This window comes from Plectropomus leopardus, chromosome 9 (genome assembly GCF_026936395.1).
Source record: "Plectropomus leopardus strain MGB_pleo_1.0 chromosome 9, ASM2693639v1, whole genome shotgun sequence".
NCBI classification, from domain to species: domain Eukaryota; kingdom Metazoa; phylum Chordata; class Actinopteri; order Perciformes; family Serranidae; genus Plectropomus; species Plectropomus leopardus.
Window position 1 is genome coordinate 19,525,195 of NC_142184.1, and position 20,881 is coordinate 19,546,075.

Genomic DNA, 20,881 nt, shown 5'->3' on the forward strand with positions numbered 1-20,881 from the left:
GGGAGAACATGCAAATTTCATACAGTGGGGCCATAGCTGGCTGACAGTGCTAACTACTGCACCAACAAGCAACCCAAAATTTAAATTTTCTCTTTGAATTCAATGTAACAAGGAGCGAGTAACTGATATACAAATGATCATTTTATTCCATTAACACACACTAAAAACTTGGCAATCAAATGCAAACAGCTTTACTGAGAAGAACATATCAGCAATGTGCTGTAACTTTCCATACAGCAGAGATGAGAAACTGTATCGTGTTATGCTGACATTACTGCACCCCTTTGTTGTTGATATGCAGTGAAGATATCAAGATAAGGTGTTGGTGAATACATTATCTACTGAAGACATTAAGTTACAGAGCTTGGCAACTAGACAGGAAAAGACCATAGTGGTGTATGGAGTGTATCTCTAACCATGGAAAATTATTTTTTCCTCTTTACTAGCTGCCATTCAGGTGGTCAAAACACAGTTAAATATTAGGTATTCACATGTTCAATTTCAGATTCATAAATATCAATAGACCATAACAACACCATGACTGGAATTGCAACTATTAGTCGTTGAATCCATTTGTCCGTCATCAGAAAATCAACCTGCAGCTATTTCGATAATGAATTCAACTCTTGTCATTTTTCAAGCTAAAATGGAAAAAAATAAAGAGCTTCAGCTTCTCATTTGAGTTTATTTTATTTTTTTTAAATCCTCTATGTTAGTAAAACTAATAAATTTTAGCTTTTGGACTGTGTTCACAAAGATCAAGATAATGAACATGTGACAGGCATTTTTCTTTATTTTCAGATTTTTTCTTTTATAGTGTAAACAACTGATTGATTTATCAAGAAAATTTTCAGCTGATTATTCTATAATGAACATAATTATTAGTTGTAGCCTCGTAAAAAATACTTTGGCTAGCACTTTTCCCCGTTAACTTATAAAACTTCTGACAGTCAACAAAATATGATACCTGTCTCACAGTTGATGTTAGTCTACAAAACCTTTGTTTCCTGTACAAGCCTTTTGTATCTTTCAGTGGTCATTTTGGTGTTAGTCTGCCTTAAGTTACAAACAGCCTGTCTGTAACTTCAGTTGCCACACAACAAAAACAAGTTAATGTAAATTTCAACATAAAGATCACACACTGAAATACATTTGAGCTTGCTTTGCCATCTCTGCATGAACTGATCTTTCAACCTCTGCCTAACAGTTTATACCAACTGACGTTACGTCTCACCTTTGCACTTGTTGGTGGTCTTGTCCAGGATGGCCTTGGTGGACACAATTTTCCCATACCTGAAAAACAGTGTAATTTAAACTCAAGATTGTCCTTACACTGTGAGCTGAAAACATTTACTCGTTTACATTCAATATTAGCATTGCAACATTGCTGAGACTCTCTAAACTTAACACACCCAATGGGAGCGTGCTCGACGATGACTGAATTATAATTCATCTGACAGATTCACTGCAATGACACTGAATACAATCACGCCATCTGATAATAAATGATGTGCACTGGGAAATCTTTAGAGAGGGGGGTGGGACATAAATCAAATGAAATCAGACTAACGTCCCTTGGGTTTCTGCATACTACAAAAACTATAGATTTCCCATATCTTATTCATCCCTGCTCTCACAAAGATGTCAATAGGAATCATAGCTCAATGGGCATCCAACATGACAAAATTATAAGAATAAATGTCTCCTGTGAATTTCCGATTGCTTTACAAGGCACTATCAATACTAAAATCCAGTATTATCTGTCCAGCTGGCCGGCTACAGACACTGCAGATGCATACGATAGTGCCTGGCTCAGGCAAATGCTTCTGTGCGGCAGAGTGTCTTATCGGTTCCCATCTCTCCAGGCATGTGCATGCAGTGTAATCTGATATGCCTCTCCTTGGCTGTCCTGTCCAATGCTGGCTTCCAGCCATACTCTCATTCTACAAACCAGCTTCACTCTAGGCAGCACTCTGCTGGGTCTTAGTGCCTCCATCCAGTGACACTGGCAGCACCACTGCCACATTTCATCTGGCTTAGAAGAGTCACTTTCAAAATGTTCCCTATGAATAAGGATTATGCCATGACCTGCTAAAATTGTAATCTGACAGTTAATCTGTTGGATTACTCCAAATAGGAAATGAAATTGTTTCTTTTAAGTTAATTTAGGATTACTTTCCCTTTAGAAAAAAAGAAATCTGTGAAGCTTTATTCCCGTATAAAGGTGGCTAAAAGATACACCATGCAGGATTTTAAAAAACATATAGACTCCAGGACTGACCTAAATTCTTTGAAGCTTTGATAGCTGCCATGATAATCAATATCCAAATCAGTATTTGAATGCTCAGTATTTCTACCCCATGGCATTACCCCAAAAATCCCTAATAGCTGTAAATTCAGAAACAGTAATCCAACATGTTTCATTATGCATCAGCATCAAATATTAGTTAGAATCAGACAAGGACATTTAAACTTAATGATGGCCTAGTATTGTGACTCCAACAGTTTGACCTCACATAACAGGCTTACAGATAACCTAGCATGAAGTTGAAAAATTTAAGCAGCTTGAATTATTTTTAAATTGACAAAAATCATCCCCAAAATAACGTTTGCAAGGTATGCTCTTGGAAACTGGCATGTCATAAATCTACAATGAATTTAGCAAATCTTCAATGAAGCTTCAAGAAAGAAAGCCCTAAAACAGGTATTCGCCTTAATAGACTCATACACAAGTGCTCAATGAATCATCACTTAAGACCCACTAGAAGTGCGTGGCAGTGTATTTATCTGCTGGGACTCCGCCCTCTGCCTGTATTTGATTGTCCCCTCTTATTTTCAGTGTTTGGGACGTTTATGGACATGTAACCCATAGCGCTCAGGTGACGTTGGGGCTTTAAAAAAGCTTGCCACCAGGTGCCAGACTGCAAGCAGCAGGCACCCAAGACACCCAGTGCTGCGATATGCCAATATAACGAGGCGAAATGCCAAATGAGAGTGAATCTAAAATAGTTGCAGCTACATTATGTTTGAAGCCTACATGACACGTCCCCTACAAAATGTGCCCACCAAAAAAATTATTCAATTAATTGAATCGTCTTTTATCATTTTAAAGTTTATGTAGAATAACCACATCATTTTTGTTTTCAATTGTTACTAACTATTTTACAAAAAAAAAAGAAAAGAAAAAATGGGGATGTGTTTGCTTTTTTGAGGGCATATACAGCAACTTTTTTTTTAAACACAGGTGTATTTCCATGGCAGTAATCTGTTTTACTCGCAAATAGGGTTGCAACAGTATAAGATTTTCACGGTACAATAACCATCTCAGAAGATATTGCAGTTTCACAGTATCACAGTATTACAGAATTATTGTCATTGTCAATTATTGTCATCAGTGCCCTTAAAGGAATAAAAGCAGAGGGGTTAGATTTGGTTGACTTATTACAATAATTGAAATTTGAAACCATTTTTTATGTTACTATGTGTAGACAAACTCCCTTTTGAAAATGACTAAAATAAAGGTGAGATTCTCCGTCCAGCTGCATTTTTTAAAAAATATCATAGATAGCAAATCTACATTGTATGATAACCGTCAACTTTCATATCACGGTATACCTTAAAACTGATATATTGCTAAAACCCTGCTGGCAGGGGTCTGTTATCCACCCAGCACATTGTGGGCCCACTCTGTTAACTTTCATTCAAAGGTCTTACATGTTTTCATACTACGCATAAATACATTTTGAGATGTGTTCAAAGTTCTCTATAAATACTTTTTTTACTTGACATTCAGAGCATCACAGACAGACATTAAATCCTATACACATTCTTTGCAAATTGAATCCACCCAGTGTTGGTTAACCTCCTATATATCATTACCATTTCATGGTGCATTTCTGATTCTAAGCCATAAGATGCTACCAACTGGACTGAATGGATATGCCAACAGTGACTTCCTGTATTTCCACATGCATCATTACTGTGGGCTCACACAAATCCCACCAGTCCATGACTTTGCATTATAACTAAGCTGTGAGATGTGCTTGCTGCACTCCCCTGCTCACACACTCGAGATGCCCGTTTACTAAATTGCGCTCAGAGGGCTTGGGCTACGTGATGCAGAGCGAAAAGAGGGCCTACAGACTCAGCCATGTGTGAGAGAGAGCACAGCGATGTCCAGCCCCGATGTCCATCCATGGTCAACCACCAGAAACGGACCGGGGCAAGAGCCAGAGTGGCAGCCAGGCACCCAGAGAGACAACTGCAGGGGCCAGAGATGGAGAACCAACCCCCATCCCATCCTCTTATCCCTAACTCCCTGCACAGTACATCTCAGAACGTGCATACAACAACTCTCAGTGTGGGGGAGGAGAGCTTTGGGAGTGTTGTGCCCTGATACTGTGCTGTTCAGACTGGAGTTAACTCAGTCAAATTCCCTCAGTGACATGTCTTCCGACTGTTTCACATCCTCATCTACAAGCATTTCCCCTATTAACTATTATTGGACACAGAATCCTGTCTCAGTCGACTTTAACTGAGAATTACATCGACCTTAATGTGCTCGGCTAAAAGGCAAATTTCATGCAGTGATTTTATCTGCTCCGTAAAAGCAGAAATATGAGAACTACCCCCACAGAACACCACCTGACACACAAACCCTGAACTCCACTCACTCCTCCCCCTCTGATTCTCTCCATCCTCCCCCTTCATGCCATTGCCCTTGTTTGTCTTTCCCTTTCCCCTGGGCTCGCCGTTTCCTGTAGGGTTGGGCAGCCTCATGTGAGCCATATCTTCCAGACAGCTGTAAAAAAGCAGGCCTCTCCCCTCCCCTCCCCTCCCTCTCTCGCTTTTTCAATGTCTCTAGCCCCCTTTTTCCCTCCTTTTCTCTCACTCCTCTCCTCTGCTCTTCTGGTCCTCATCACCAGGCTCCAGAATTCAATTAAGTGAACCCAGACCATTCATCTGAGCCCTGCTTGTTTTGATGTCTTCCACTGAAGGCCTAACAAACATATCAGATGGATTGGATGATGCTGTTGTTTGATGTCTGACTACACGCTGACCACAACAAAGTTTTCAAAGACTTGCACTCAGGCTGATGAGCAACACAGTGCGTTATTTATAGTGCAGAATATGACTTTGAATAAGGATAGTCTCATTGTCATCATACCGTTTGACGATAATCTATGAGACTAAAGCACAGAGGAGCAATAACTCACGTCGGTCAAAAGTCTAAGGGGAGACACACAGAAAGAATTAGCGTCAGAGAGGGAGACTAAACACTCTGTACCTAGTTGTTGGAAAGTCTGTGCTCAGCTGTGCCAAAGTGAAAGGACTTAGTTTGCTGCCAAAATGATTGTTGGTTTTTCCACAAGGCCACTAAACGATGGGCTTTTAAAACACACAAATAAAAAGTGGCTCTCTTCGTCACTCAAGAAATACCTGCTAAGGTGTGTTTCAGCATTTGTGAGCATTTCATGCATAAGGAGGTCATGCAAGTCATGCAATCCTTGATGTGTTCAGCCATCATCCATGAATCTATCCATGCACTCTTCACTCTCTCTGTTCTCTCTTAAAGGGATACTTTGCAGATTTTCATCCAGCCTAGATATCCCCCCTTCCCCCTCCGGAACTACACGCTGTACTTCCACATTTTCTGCCACCTATGCTGCCACCATGGACACAAAGAGTATACAAGCAGACCAGGAGACAAACACGCCACGCTCGATATCTCTTAAATCAAATTCCGATCAGACTGTAACACTAGACAAAGCTGATTAAGTGTAAATCAAAATTATTTTTCATTACACTGCCTATTTCTCACCTTAAATGTCTTCAGAAACAAATTTTATTGCAGTGTTTAACTGTGATAGTGGGAGTTTGTGAGCAGGAGCTGGGCGTCATACTGTTTCCTGCACGGTGACAAAGGAGACCAAAAAAACTGAGATCCAACAGTAAAACTAAGCAGCACTGATCTAATATAAAGATCTAAATTGAAATGTTTTCAGAAAAACATTTAAGCTCACTGTTTAACTGTAATACGAGATTGTTTCCTGCTAGCCGGCTGCTATTGATGGGGACGCATTATGTAATGCACCAGCGGGAGCATTTATTGGTCTGGTGCAGTGCAGTGCATTCTGGTAGTTGCAGGTTTTCTACCTCTTGAGCAAAAGTGTCCTTTTTGTCCATGTTCTCTGGTCATGAAGCACCAATTTAAAAAATATTTGCGTCTTTCTGCTGCAGAGACAGCCTAGTTTTATGTGAAAACCCTCTTTATATCAGTGAAATACTTCTTTAAAAACCCAAGGAAGGAAATGTGACCTTCTTCTTTACTCCAGAAATACCTTCTAAGGTGTGATTTAGCCTGAATGTGCTTTTCATGTTAATTAAGTCACGCAATCCTTGATGCATTCAGCCAGCCAGCCAGCCAGCCAGCCAGCCATGCACCCATCACTCTGCTCTATCCCAATCTACTCTGCAACTCTAATCTGGTTCATGTGTGCAGCGGGGCAGCCAGAGAGAGACCTATTGGGTGTACATGTAGAAGTAGAAGCAATTTGCTTTTTGCGTGACTTACGGCTGACAGAGTTTGACCAGATCCTGGTCTGTGGTTCCCGGGTGGAGGCCGCGGATGTACAGGTTGGTCTTGCTCAGCTGCTCTCCTCCACTGCTGCTGCTGCCATTGCTGATGGAGGTAGTGCTGCTGTTGCTATTGCTGTTGTTGTTGGGGCTTGGAGGAGCCATCTGATGATTGGAGGGGGACACATACGTCTGCTGTGGGACAAATAGAGGGCACAGTCAGATTTAGGATGGTAAAGTTGTACACAAAGCAAATACTTCTTCAGGTACATGATAGAAAATGTATATAATGACTTGTGTCTTAAAGAATAGCTACAGTGTAGAACCTTATGAGAAGTATAATTTAAACCAAAGACAGTTACGCTCAGGAACATTACCATTAGCTTTACAGATGGGTAGGACAGACTTTGTAGTGTAACAGGAGACATTGAGAATGCGGTTTATTTTTTTGTCTTATTTTCCCGCCTATGAAGACAGAGGGGATGCACTTTTCAGTAAAATGACCTCCATTTATGTTGATTTCTTTTGTGTGGATGACCATGAAAAATCTATGTTTTAGAGGGCGACCCATTTTGTAGCAGACTTTGTTTGCTGGGATAAAAGGCAGAGTATTTTGTTTGGGGAATGGGCAGTAAGATAACATGTATCTTAAATTGATTGACTGTTGTCAATAAACCCATGAGAGTTGGGCATATGTTTGTGCGCATGACACAAAATACAGAATCAATCATACATACAGTAATGCAGGAGTGAACTGCGTATGAAGCAAAAACAGGTGGTGTAGTAACAAACTTGCTCAAACTAGGGACATATGAGAAAAGTCAATAAAAGACATGATTATTCAGAACATGAGCAGCACTGACTGGTTGTAAAGAGATGGGAAAGAGTGTTGTCAAAAATATTGATTTATCATTGCATATAGTAGATTGTGAATATTTAAAAATTGTTTCAACACTCATTTTCCACAGTATAGATACACCAGTATCAGCTGAACTTTCTCACTTTCTCTTCTGTTGTTAATGTCTCCTACAGTCCTGCTGCTGCTACTAACCAAGAGAAGAAAAGTCATCCTTGACATGTTAAAGCCTCTTTATATTTATCTTTTAATTACCATGTTAAATTGTGTGCCCTGGGACATTAAAAAATGATATCTGATTTTATTTTTCAAGGAATCCAAGTTAAAAAATTCCAGCCGGAAAACAGATTCATGGATAAAAATGAAAATATGCCGAAATGGTATATATGTGCAGTCCAAGTAAATGAAATAATACAAACATTAATATTATGCAATTCAAAGAGAAATATGAGTGAGAAAAATATGTGAAATTACATCATGTACCGTGAACAGAATGTGCACATTTTAATATTAAGTCATACATACAGAGATTATCTCTGCATGTGAGTGTATATAGCTATGTATTACAGGCTCTAAATATGCTCTGATTTAACAGAAATGGAAATCAGAAAAATCTAAAACAACAAGGATAAACAGATCCTTAATTTACAGTTAAGATTAATCAAACTCTTCTACAAGCAGCCAGGAGCAATTCAGTCTCCACAGTACACCCTACTTAGGCAGGAGATAAATGAATGTTGGCCCTACGAGTCAATGTTTACTATCAGTATGTGAAAAAATGGAGGTTGACTGGCAATTTTTTGGAACATTAAGTATAATCCAGCCTCAAATGTTGTAAGACTGAATATCTATCGATCTAATACTGTGTTTTTTTAGACCTTTTTTCTAAAAGTAGCCCATTTTATATATTTTTCCCCAATTGACGAGCTCGTTTAAATGTAAAACCAAAGCGTGTAACATTAAATCTGGTTGGAATTAAAGAGGATGAGCTCCACACTGTTGCAAGAGAGTTTTCACTGGGAGTATCTGAAACAGTTCCAATCAAAACTGTTCACTGGGAGAGCTGTGGATTATCCACAGTAACCAGGACATTGTTTCTGGAAAAAAAATTACATTGGCTTTTTTTAAATTTAATTTTTCGGTACTCTGAGCAGCAAAAATGAATTACACTCACCACAAATGTGTTTGGTTTGTGGCAGAAATCTCAAAGCCTTAACTGTTTGAATGTCTAAATACTAGCAATGCTTTGTTTTTCAATTGGATAAAGTGACCACTTTGGTTGAGATACTCATAAACTAAGCATTACTGTCACATATTTTTTGCCACAATCTCTCATATGACTGTATATATAAACCGTGGGTTGTGTTTTTGTATACCTAAACTACATCTGCTGAGCTGATTTTATGACCTGATAGTTTAGTGTGCTACTGTACACTGCTCATGTACTATATGTGTAAGTTTGAAAGGAGCAGTATTCACATTAACACATGCAATGAGCATGTTATTAGTTGTGCCATGATATGTTCATCAGTATAAATACCTCCATATGAGGCCAATGTACATGCAGATGTGAACATATGCACAAGTGATAGATGTTTTCAATTCTGGCATTAAAAAACATCTATTAATACTATGGACCATGGTTTGGAATAAACAAATTTAAATTGTAATGGAAATAAACTGTGAGCCAAGTTTAGCCTTGGTGTGGCTGTCCTCCCACTGCTGGTGGAGGAGGAACTGTTTGATTAGTTAGGGTCAGCAGGCTCTGCCCCGGGGAACAATGGGATGGCTTGTTGGACACCACAAGGTCAGCACTGGACCACCAGCTTATTAACAGAGAGGGAGTTGTCGGAAGACTGCTAGAATCAAGCTAATTATGACCTCACTATTTCTCGCATCGGAGGACCTGTTCTAACCAGCTAGTACAAGTTTTATTATAAACATTATATCATAAATATTGCTATTGTTTTTTTTTTTTTTTTACATTTATTAGGCCTATTTTCTATTTTATGTTAGCACTTTTTCCAGATCATTTTTCTGTATTTGTTCTGTTACAGTTCTTGCTTTTTTCTCTAACTTTCAGGTAAAGTTTCTTGCAAATTTTTGGATCATTTCTTAAGTTGCTTATTGCCTTCTTTCCACATTTATGAAAGTCAATTTGCTCAGGTTTCAAGCGGTTTATTGGGGAATGGGACTATTCAGAATATTTGAAATATGGTTTGTTTGTTTTTTTAAATTACTTAAATTGGGAAATTCTTTATCCATAAACATTTTTTTAGGTTCACACCCCTCTTTCTTGTATGAATTCAACTCAATGCTTTCCTCTCTAGCTCTTACAAATAACAAAAAAGCGACAGACTTTTAGATTGTTACAAAACCTTGTTTGGCCCCTGATGTGATATGAATAGGAATTATTTTTGTTTGCTTGCTTTTGTTTCTGTCCGTGTCCATTTTTTTAAGAGTTTTATTGGTGTATGTATTGATATTATCATTAATATGTTCTGTGTATAATGTCAATTATCTGTGCTCTCATGTTTGGGTTCTTGTTCGCCTGACGTATTTTGTACATATTTTTGTTAAATAAAGCTGTGAAAACAAAGATTGAGACTTTCCGAGGAGCACTTGAATGCACCATTACTGACGCTATTCGACGTCGTTGACGTGACGTCGTCTTGACGTCAACCAAAACAGAAGCGCAACAACGTCGTTGAACATCAGTAAACGGGATTCCTCCGTATTAAATTAAATGTATATGTCAGAGTCCGTTAGTACTTCATTCTTGTGATGTGACATACAACAGTCATACAATACAAGCTCACAAACAAGGTGTTTAACGAGCTGTGAAAGACTTGCGTGGAAGAAACGACACAGCAAACATTTAGCTCGCTCGCGTTAGCCGGATGATGCCTGCGGATAAAAGGTAACAAGCTGCGTCTTTTTGTTTTACACTGAGGTAACGTTACATTTGATGCACAAATTAGTCAAACTGTTACATGTTTTTGGCGGTTTAACGTTAGATTACGTTCCTGACACTTTTCAAAACTTAAATATAACTTCATGTTATAGTTGAGGAGAAATACTTATCAAGTCAAACAAGTTTTTTTTTTTAGTATCCTATCACTTTTCCAGGTTTGAAAGGCTGTAGCAGTATCATGGACAAAATTTAATTTCTAATGAAAAATGACCAATAAATATACCTTGTACCTTGTAACCTTCCACGTACTGTAACAAATATATCCAACCATTAGAGGTCGGAAAAGTTGCTGTTTAGTTTCCATACAATAATTACCATTTGGAGGTAAGTTTACTATACAGTTCTGTCCATGTCACACATAGTGAATGGTCTTTATATTTTATTATGGGTCCTTGAAAAGTCATGCAAACGTTTTGAAATGTATCAATAAAAATGTGTGGGAAACCTGATTTTAAAAATCAGTCTAACGGTTTTTGAGATACAGCCATTTTTCTTCTATCATACTATCCTTTGTCTTTGGGCACCTGAAACTACTGTTTTCCCCTTATATTTATGTTTATATTTATATTTAGGAAAAAAAAGAATAGTCCCATTAGGAAGACTTAGAAAATTGCTCTATCTCAATAACTACAAGGAGCTAAATCCAGCATTTGGTATCTATGTACTCATGACAAGTTGAAAATCACAGATGTACACACATTTATAGTGTGAAAAAATCATATGGAAAACATTTAATAAATATATTGTTGCATTTTCCCTCTTTTTTTCCAAAATCCTGGTAAACTATTGATTATTATTATTATTATTATTATTTACATGTGGTTTAAAAATGTATAAGATGTACTTTTAATACAAAGTATGTCTATCAGAGCAAATGTGGCATTTTTCCTTTTAATACTTAAAATAGCATCTATGTGTGAAACATCAATACTCCCCTTATACAAAGCAATGTTTACCTGTCAAATGTGTGCTTTATCACTTCTCACCTATAAGCTGTATATATGATTAATACTGTGACATCTTTCAGACTCTACTAACATGAGTAGTAACGCCATTGATTCTTTTTCAAGCTTTATTGTATCCACGCTATCCAGCTGCCATATGTTTTCCAAACTCTCTAAGAATCAGCGTTCAGATTTTACTCCCTGTCTTTTCAGTCAAGCTGAGAAAATCACAGTGACTCACAGAGCCCATTCATCTCGGTGCTCTTCTCTAATCTCCCTCTCTTCTTAAGCATCAATAGTACGCTGTTTATTTTTCCACAATCACAGCCTCTTCCTGTGCTTTCCCTTGCCTTCACTGTAGGCGGCCCGCACAGACTATCAGGAGGGATGCACCTGCAGAGGCCTGGGGAGATAGGATCTGACGGGAGACCGAGTCCGGGCCCAAGCCTGGCTAGTGAGGCCTGTCTAATTAGGATCTGAGCTTGTTAGCGGAAAACACTAATCCCTCTCATGTGCTCTCAAGTCAGAAGGTAGTGTCTCATTAAGGCCGCTCTGCTAGGCTCCTTCTGAGAAAAAGATGGCAGTGAGTCAGATCCACACCTACTCCCCATCTGCCCCAGCTCCAGGTGTTTTGCCACCCATGTAAGGTAATGCCAAACACAGGCAAAAATGCATTCAGAAGAACACAAACACAGATAGAAAGAGGAAAAAGTATGACAAGAGTTGAGCATGATTTTCTCAGCTTGTAAAGTGTCATATTGGCTCAGTTAAGTCTGTGCCCAAAACCTGACCTCCAGACATGCCACTGATTTCCTTCGCACTTGTGACTCCTCAGTCCTCAGCTGCCTGAATCATCTTTTTTACACAGTTCCTTACATGCATCATCACAGTGACATCTCCTCATTCTTTACATTCCTCTGCAACACACAAGTATTTGTGTTTGTCTCCTTCAAGTGGACAGGGGTTGTGGGGGACATGTCTTAGTTTAAGAGAGTTCAAGCTGTCAGCGTAAAATTGAGCTACATTCCTGGTGGCATCACAGCTCTGTGGGAACTGATAAATACAGGAAATCCTCCTGTGCACATACAGCATACACATTTTTACAATTGAAACGATAAATGCCAAAAAAAAAACCCAAAACAAGATGTATTTATTTTTACAGTGTGTAATAACAAATTAATCATGTCCTGCCTATGAATAATTGATGCTCAGTTACATCAGCAGCTCTAATACTACTACTGTTACTATTTCTCTGCGTACAGAGAAGCTGAAAAAATATACAGTCCTCCTCACATCCCAGTTACAATCACAGAGTGTGCCGTTATAGTTGCAGTGAGATAAATCACTTCTTTGTAGTATTATTATTAAAGTTGTGCTCAAACCATAAGTACTTCAAATGGCCAACAGCGTGATGCTGAGAAAGGGAGTGTGCTCACGGCAGCAGCTGAAGACTGATGAGGTGATTACAGTCGGAGGGAGCAGAGGTGATACCTGTAGGGAGCACAGGTGACTCAAGGACTTTTTCATCCGTGAAAGAACAATGAGTGCCAAGTGAGGCGGGATGTACGCCTGCAACTCTGAAGCAATAGCAGAGATATGAGTCTTAATTGTGTGACGCTTGGATGCTGCATCTCTCTGGCAACACAAACCTTTTTGTGCAAGTGATAATAAGGATGTCTTTAAAGCAATCTTTAAAATGGCAAAAGGCCATTTAGTTATTTCATTTAATAATCCTTCTAGGCATATAGTGGCTTACAAAACTCTAGCAAAAAATAATTATTCATTTTGAAAAGTGTCAAACACATTAATTATTTGAATTAGTTTCAAATTGAAATGCATTTGTCAACATAATGTTACTTTCCAATAACCTACAGTAGCATTTCAATAATGCACAAGTTAACTGTCAAGTTATTATTCACACTAGGCAACAAGTACATGCTTAAGAATTCATAAAATATTGTTAGATGAGAGAGAAATATTTGAAATGTAGGGTCCTACCTGCTTGGCTAAAGAAACTTTAAAAGGTACCGTGGAAAAGATCATAGTGTAACAGAAGAAATCTGTTTATGATGTTTCTGCAGCTGCAAGAAAAATCGTGCAAGATGGGAAAAACCAATTAGGAAAAGTGATGATAATCCGTGGCGTCCCGTGGCTTAAAGGTGAGATTTCTCTTTGTTTTCCTTCTCCTGAGTCAGTCCAATTTCAGTAAAAACAACACCAGAAAAATCAGTGACGGTTTAAAAAGTCTGTTTTCAACAGGTATCAAGCAACCTGAAGAGAGCAGAGAGTAAGGACCAGGGATTCATCAGTGAGGAGGAATGTTCAGGCTCGCTTCTCCATGTGAACTGAACCACTGACAGACAAGGAATCAAGGTATGTAAAACTCACAGGGGAGAAAGAAAAAAAGACGAGGGGGAGTTAATCGAAAGCAGAGGAAAGGGGGGGAAATCTCTTAATCCTTTTCTTTTCTCCGCCCTTTTTCCCGTAGTAAAAGACACAGACCAGGGGTTACCACTTGACAGTGGATTTACAAGTCTTCCCCCTGTGTGATTTTGGCGCTCTAACAATACAAAATGGGTAAAAAAAAAAAAGAAGAGTTTGTGCATGTCTTCTTTCAAGGAAAAGGTTTGAGTTTGCAGAGCCCCTCTCGAAATGAGCACATTGTCTGAATCCAGGATTCCAGGAATTCCAGGTCATTAATCTGAGCAATCTGAATTCCAGCCAGCCGCGAGGCAGGGAAGGGAATAACACAGGGAAGGAGGGAGGTATTTGATTTCAGCTCTGTGCTCACGTTCTTCAAGAAATGTTGAAAGCCAGGCATTGACTTAAGACACTTATTGGCAAGAAATTAATTTCACAATTTCTTCAAAAATGTGCACTCAGGATACCCCAAACCCCTGACATTACTAAGTCATATACACTGTTGCAGAAAACAGACCCGTGTAATCCTGTTGTTTCTGCAAGTTGCAGAATTTAAAACATGAAAAATCTATACAGTCTGCACAGGAAGAGGAGGTTGAAAATAGATAACAATGTCACCCCATGAATTATTCATATGAGAAGACAAACTAATCAATATTATACCTTATATATGGCTTCAGCTCTGTTGCCATTGCTCTATAAGTGCACATCCCAAGCAACCACATATAAGACATGTCCATTATTCAATGAGCTCTGTAACTTTCCTCTTTTCCACAGTGCCATGTAAAACCCACTCAGTCATCATTAGGAGGACTGAAGGGGTGGGGCATATCGGTGCGTAAAAGAGGAAAAAAAAAACTTTGCTAACTTTAATTCAATGAAAACGTTAACTAAACATCACGCAGTTGATTCACCCCTCACGAATTCACTTTGAAGTGGATTATAATTAGCCTTCATTAGCTCGATCACAGCCTAACGAGCATCTACAGCACATTTATAAGCTCTTCACAGTGCAGGCTCGGTAGAGGAAGAGAACAGCGACCGCGTCGGGGAGAAAAAAACCGAAAGCAAACTGTTGTAGTAGGTAATCTACAGGCAACAATGTAACGGACCCCGTGTTAGTTTGTAACAATGTAACAACAACATCAAAAAGCCGACGGCAAAGGTTTGCAACAGCAAGTATGAGACTTTAAACGTCGCCTGTGATCCACTTTCAAGGACACTGCAGCTTAAACAGCCGAGCAGCTTTTAACTGAAGAGCTCGAACAACACCGCATCGACAAATTAATCTCTGTGAACAGGAAGAGCGAGGGCAGAAGTTAAAGACTGTAGGTGCTGTTATTTACCTTCTTGATGTTTTTGCCGGTGTAGCCGTTGTACGGGTTGAATCCTGTCCTTGGCGGCACAGAGAGCAGCATTTTTACACGGCGCTGTGTCCGGAGGAGCGGAGAGCCGAGGCAGTCAGCTGACGTCAGCCAGCAGGGAAATTGAGCCAGGAACAGCGGTAGTGATTGGAGTCGCTCTTCCCAGCACTCTGATGGGCTCTACACTCACACACTACACTGGCTGTATGCTCGTGTGTGTGATATCTCACTTTATCTCTTTCCCACAAACCTCCTCCTCAGTTACTAAATGATGTAAAAGGAGATAAATGCAAAGATATTTTGCTAGAAATATAAAATTCCACTGTGCAAGATATCATTCTTAACCTTGCAGAGGCTAGGAATTGTGGAAATGCAGAAAAGCAGATGTTCGAGTTTGTCAGGCGTCACAATACTGGTGTTCCTAACTTTGATACAATAGACGGCTTTGAAAAATATAGATTTTTTACAATCTGGGTCTTCATCAAGGGGTCCTTGAACCTTAGGGGGTCATACTACTATTACTACTACTACTACTACTACTACTACTTATAATAATAATAATAATAATAATAATAATAATAATAAACTTTATTTGTAAAGCACCTCCCATACAAGAAATGCAGCCCAATGTGCTTTACAACAAAGAAATTGCATGCACCAAGTGCTTCACATAAAATGACAAAGAAGACATAATAAAACCCACATGTAAAAATAAGAGAAGATCAGAAAGAATACATAGAATACATCTTCACATGGATAAAACCAACTTAAGACCAGTAAAAATAAGATGAAAATTAGTTAAAAATTGAATGCACAGAATGCAAAAAATAAGATGGAAAATAAAACCCACTGAGATAATAATAATAAAATAAGGCTAAGTTTATAGTGTATGAAATGCATAAAATAAAAAAAATAAAAAAATTAATAGGAGCAGCAGTAAGTAAGTGTAAAGCAAAATGCATTTAGAAATGCTGGTATTTTAATATACGGTAAGTTTTAATTTCTGTTTTTTTCCCACTATATAAAATATGCATGAAAAGTATAAATGATCATAAGTTGAACATATTATTAGCAAAGATAAATTGACTTATTCAGAAAAAAACATAAAACCTTTAATTTACAGTACACAACATTAATGATGAGCTAACTGTTACCCATGAATCCTTGTGTAATCATTTTGGCTAACTTACTCTAAATCACTGTGCAGCACCTATTCATAACAGTGAGGTGAACTACTTAGTTAATGAACTATTGAAACATATTTGCCAATTATCTGTGTTATTATCTCAAGTGTATGGACATTCTTGTGAGCCGTAATAGATCGTTTTGTAACTGTTTTAGTAAAACACTCTGAAATACTGTCCATCTCTGAAACACATGTGATGTATAAATATATAAGTTGTAAATATTTATCATTTTAATGGCCCAGTACTGTATGCACCATAAAAGGGTGTGTTTATACATGGCACTTTAGGCCAAACTAGACACTTTTGTAGGCCCAGTTTAATATGCAACTGAATTTTATAAAACATATGTAGTAAGAGGTCCCTGTTCTGCCTCTCTTTCAGCTAAGGGGTTTTTAGGCCTGGAAAACATTGAAGACACCTGTTCTATACCATTTTGGACACTATGAGGAAAATTGACACTTAGGGAATACAATTTACTTTTTTGATGTAAGATAAATATAACAGGGCTGCTAAATGGTAACAACAACTTTTTGTTTCTTGTTTAGAAAAACAGCTGAATGACTAATAAACATAAACAATATGAGAGAGACAGAAAGCACACCTAGTACTGGAGTATTAATGCTGTGAAAAATTAGTATTCAAACCATTTCAAACATGCAGAATCGATGAATGTGGATAATTCAGTATTTTAACAACACCAGTCAGGCATGGGAATTGTGATTGTGATACTTCATGCAGAAGCAAGCCTGTTGCTGCTTTCAGTCAATATTTTTTAACAGCTGTTTTTAGTGTCTGGCCAAATGAGCTTCAGGTCAAGAGGCATTATACACCAGAAGTGAAAAGGAATAGCCCACTGCTATTTCCTGAGTAGGAAGTAGACATGACTCACTGTGACCTGAAATAACTGTAACAGAAATTCTTACTTTTTGTCCTGAGGTGGAATTTTCCTCTTCAATTTCTGTATTTTACTTTTTATTGGACAATTAAAACTTAAAACAGTTAACTGAGTCAGCTAAACTATCTTGGAAACTGTGTTCATAGTAAATGTAGTTTTCTCTATAAACAGGGAAAACTATATGCAGAAGGTACCCTTATGAACATACCCTTATGAAGTGTAAATGAACTATTTACCTTGTTTTCATCAATGTTATTGAATGTACCTTTACCAATATTTCAGGGCATTTTCAGCCAGTGTTTGACGTAATGGCAATTCAGAGTCAAACTTCTAAGTGGAATATGGGCTTTCTGTTGTGTAACTTATTTTGGAGCAATGATCTCTGAGGCATACACACAAATAGTGACTGAAGCCCTTTTAGTTTGAGCTGGTGCAATCTTGGTGACACCTTAAATTAACTAAGATGAGGTGCGGAACAGGAGCGCCAAATTCCTATGCATAAGCAGTTTCTGTTATGATACAGATTCATTTATACAATGCAAGTATGCTGCAAGCTAAAGTCCTTGTCTGACTCTATTCAATCTGAACAACTGCTGATATTAGCTAAACCATTCTGAAACGGTGTTAGCTGTTCTCACCTTTCTTTTGAAAGAAGTCAGTCAAAAGCCATTTTCTCTCAATATACTTTCTTACCCTTTCTTTTCTTTTTTGGAACCCCGACTTCGCATTCTTGGAAAGGAAATCAACCGATCTATCCAGCCAATTATAATTTAATAAATATAGAAAACAAAACAAAACTTTTCATTCCAGGCTTTTTGAGGACCTCCCTCCCATTGGGGCCCTCCTTAATCAGTCCCACTTTTCCTTCCACATCCTTATTGTCTTATCTGGACAATCTTTGTTAATTTTAATTCAAGTTGATATATTTGCCATTAAAATATTTGTATTTTAAAGGTAAAACAAATTTAAAAATAATATGAAAAATAACCTGGTTGCAGATGACACTTATCTCCTCAGGGTAGAAAAGCTTTGAAACAGCATGCTGACCATCACAGCACACTAAACAAATGACATTCATTCATAGTTAGCAGCAGCTCTTCAAGGCTGGTTGTATATTATCTACTGAGTAACAAGGAAGCGCTATGAGATAGATTACTGCCTGAAAATAAAAAATGAATTAAATGCAGTTGCAGTTGTTCAATGGTAAATCACAGAGGAAAACCTCATAGTACCAGTAGTGCAATATGAATACATTCTGTCTTTGCCGTGCTAACAGGATAATAAGACACAAATGAAATTACGTCTCCTAAGTTTGTCACATTACGTGACTTTTGGAGTAAAATTAACCAGTCAGGTTTGCGATCAAAGTGATATGAGTTAGGGAAAGGTATATAAGGACAGTGTATTGTCCTTGAAAACCTGAAAGTAATCCTTTCCTGGAAATACACTTTATATTTTATATGATATTTTTTTTGCTTGTGACACTAGTGAATAAAGGGACAGTTCACCTCAAAATCAAAAATACATATTCTTCGTCTTACCTGTAGCGTTATCTATCGGTCTAGATTGTTTTGGTGTAGCAGAGTGTTGGCGATACCAGCTGTAGAGATGTCTGCCTTCTGTCAAACAATTGAACTAGATGGCACTCGGCTTGGGGTGCTCTAAGTGCCCAAAAAAACAAACAAACAAAAAAAAAAGTTGAAAATGTCAGCAGCAATTTTTCTTTCAAGAGACGACCCATTTACTTAATATAATCCTCAGACATTGTTGTGAAGATTTTCCTGTGGGAACTTCTTTCTTTCTACCGAACTAAACCGGCCAACTGTATCGCCAAACAGAAGAAAGGATGCATCTACTGCTAGCTCACTTAGAGCCACTGAGCTAGCTAACGTTACAGCTCAGCCGATGGAGATGCCACTAATGATCACATCTCACATTGTCACGAGCCTCTCATGAGCAGATGCATGCTTCTTTCTGTGCAGTGATTGAGCTGTCAGGTGTAGGTCAGTAGAAGTAAAATACTTCGGACATGAAACTGCTCACAAGTCTGTGGATCATCTTGAGTAACTGGGTGATGATTTATGGAGAGAGACATTGCTGTCGACTATTTCAAATTATTATTATTTTTTTTGTGATACTTTGACCACAACGAGCCAAGTGCCATCTAGTTCCAATAAACTGGAGAGAAGGCAGACATCTGTACGATGGATATCACATACACTTGGTGACTGACACCAACACAATGTAGACTGATAAATAGCACTACAGGTAAAAGAGGAAAATATTTATTTTTGATTTTGGGATGAACTGTCCCTTTACAGTGGACACAGCTTGTATTATACTCCATGCGTACTTGCCAGCCTTGAGAACTCAAAATAAGGGAGTATTCTCGACAACATGCTGAATAAGTATAACAAGATGCGTGTATATGTGTATAAATATATATACACACACATGCGTGTGTGTGTGGTTGCACAAGTACCGAGTAGCGATTTGTTTTTGTAAGGGGTGCTTTGTAGCGCCGGCCTGAAGGCATTAAAGTGAATACACTTGACAGAACATGATCAGATTGACTTATAATTACTTTTGCTTTCTTGGCTTAAGGAATTGACTACTACTATACCTTACTACATACTGTACTATACTATACTATACTATACTATACTATACTATACTGTACATATATACTATGCCTGTATAAATGTAGTCAAATGGGAAGTAGGTCATACTGTCAGGTACAAATCTATCAGAATGGACTGTTTCCTGTATAAACTTTATTAAATGTGGAGGATTCTGACATGCTGTCAGGTGTGACTTATAATCTGCCATAGTTAATATTATAACATTAACACTGGAAGGATTGACTGCACCTCTACTACTTTCAATGTTTAGGTGGGTGGGGCGTTCAGAGAGAAGAGGCAGACAGGAGATAGGGGGAGAGAGAAGGGTTTGATGACATCAGAATCAGAATCCAGTTTTATTGCCAAGTACATTTACATATACTAGGAATTTGACTTGGTGTTTTGGTGCAAAACAATTAACATGAAGGAAGAATAAAAATATAAATGATTACATGCATTAAAGACTGGAATCAAACAGGGGGACGTTGTGGTTATGTCGCATGAGCTGTAACCATTCAGCTACCCAAAGCGCTCAGATTTCCATGTGTTTATATTTTTGGATATTATCCAAATTCACAATTTACTGTAGATGATAAATAAGACAACAGCCAAACTAAGTCAGCAATGATCTGGCATCCCTCTGCCTTTTTTTGTCCAGTTATTGTGCCTCTAGACGTCTATCATCATAAGAATAAAAAAAGTGTTTTTACCAACAGAAGTTGCTTGGCAACTAAATCCCCTGACCCTTTTGTCTCGTCTTGCGTACCCTGACTGATTAGCCCTCAAGTGTGCAGAAAACATATGCATTTGTTCATTCAGCCATACAGTGTGTTTTTTCAAGCCATGGCATTTGCATATTACATCTACATCCACACAGTTTTAGCAGCACTGAAAGACAGAGGACAGGCCTGTATACTTATGTTGATCTAGATGCACGAGGGATTTCATCCTGATTTCATCATGGCGGTCTAGTCAGACAGACGGAGAGGCTCAGCTGAATTCATAATCTCTCTCTCTCTCTCTGTAGCTCTATGTCTCTGTCT

General features: G+C 38.3%; 1 protein-coding gene and 1 long non-coding RNA gene across 3 annotated transcripts in view; one reads left to right on the plus strand and one right to left on the minus strand.

Moving 5' to 3' along the window:
* Positions 1-15,530, minus strand: part of LOC121947304 (RNA-binding motif, single-stranded-interacting protein 2-like) — a 30,114-nt gene extending 14,584 nt beyond the window's left edge. Inside the window, exons 1-3 of one of the 2 annotated variants that reach the window (XM_042492290.2) lie at positions 15,118-15,530; positions 6,575-6,771; positions 1,235-1,293 (exon numbers count right to left, since the gene is read on the minus strand). In XM_042492290.2, the coding sequence (XP_042348224.1) occupies positions 1,235-1,293; positions 6,575-6,771; positions 15,118-15,189 (328 nt within the window). In that variant the 5' untranslated portion in view covers positions 15,190-15,530. Of the gene's footprint in view, positions 1-1,234; positions 1,294-6,574; positions 6,772-13,348; positions 13,498-15,117 lie in introns of those variants that run through there. The other variant, XM_088082159.1, reaches the window with a different exon arrangement.
* LOC148188729 (uncharacterized) lies at positions 13,430-13,927 on the plus strand. Its single transcript, XR_015777509.1, has 3 exons — positions 13,430-13,509; positions 13,610-13,723; positions 13,839-13,927. It is a non-coding gene; the product is annotated as an uncharacterized LOC148188729 (long non-coding RNA).
* Positions 15,531-20,881: the final 5,351 nt, after the last annotated feature.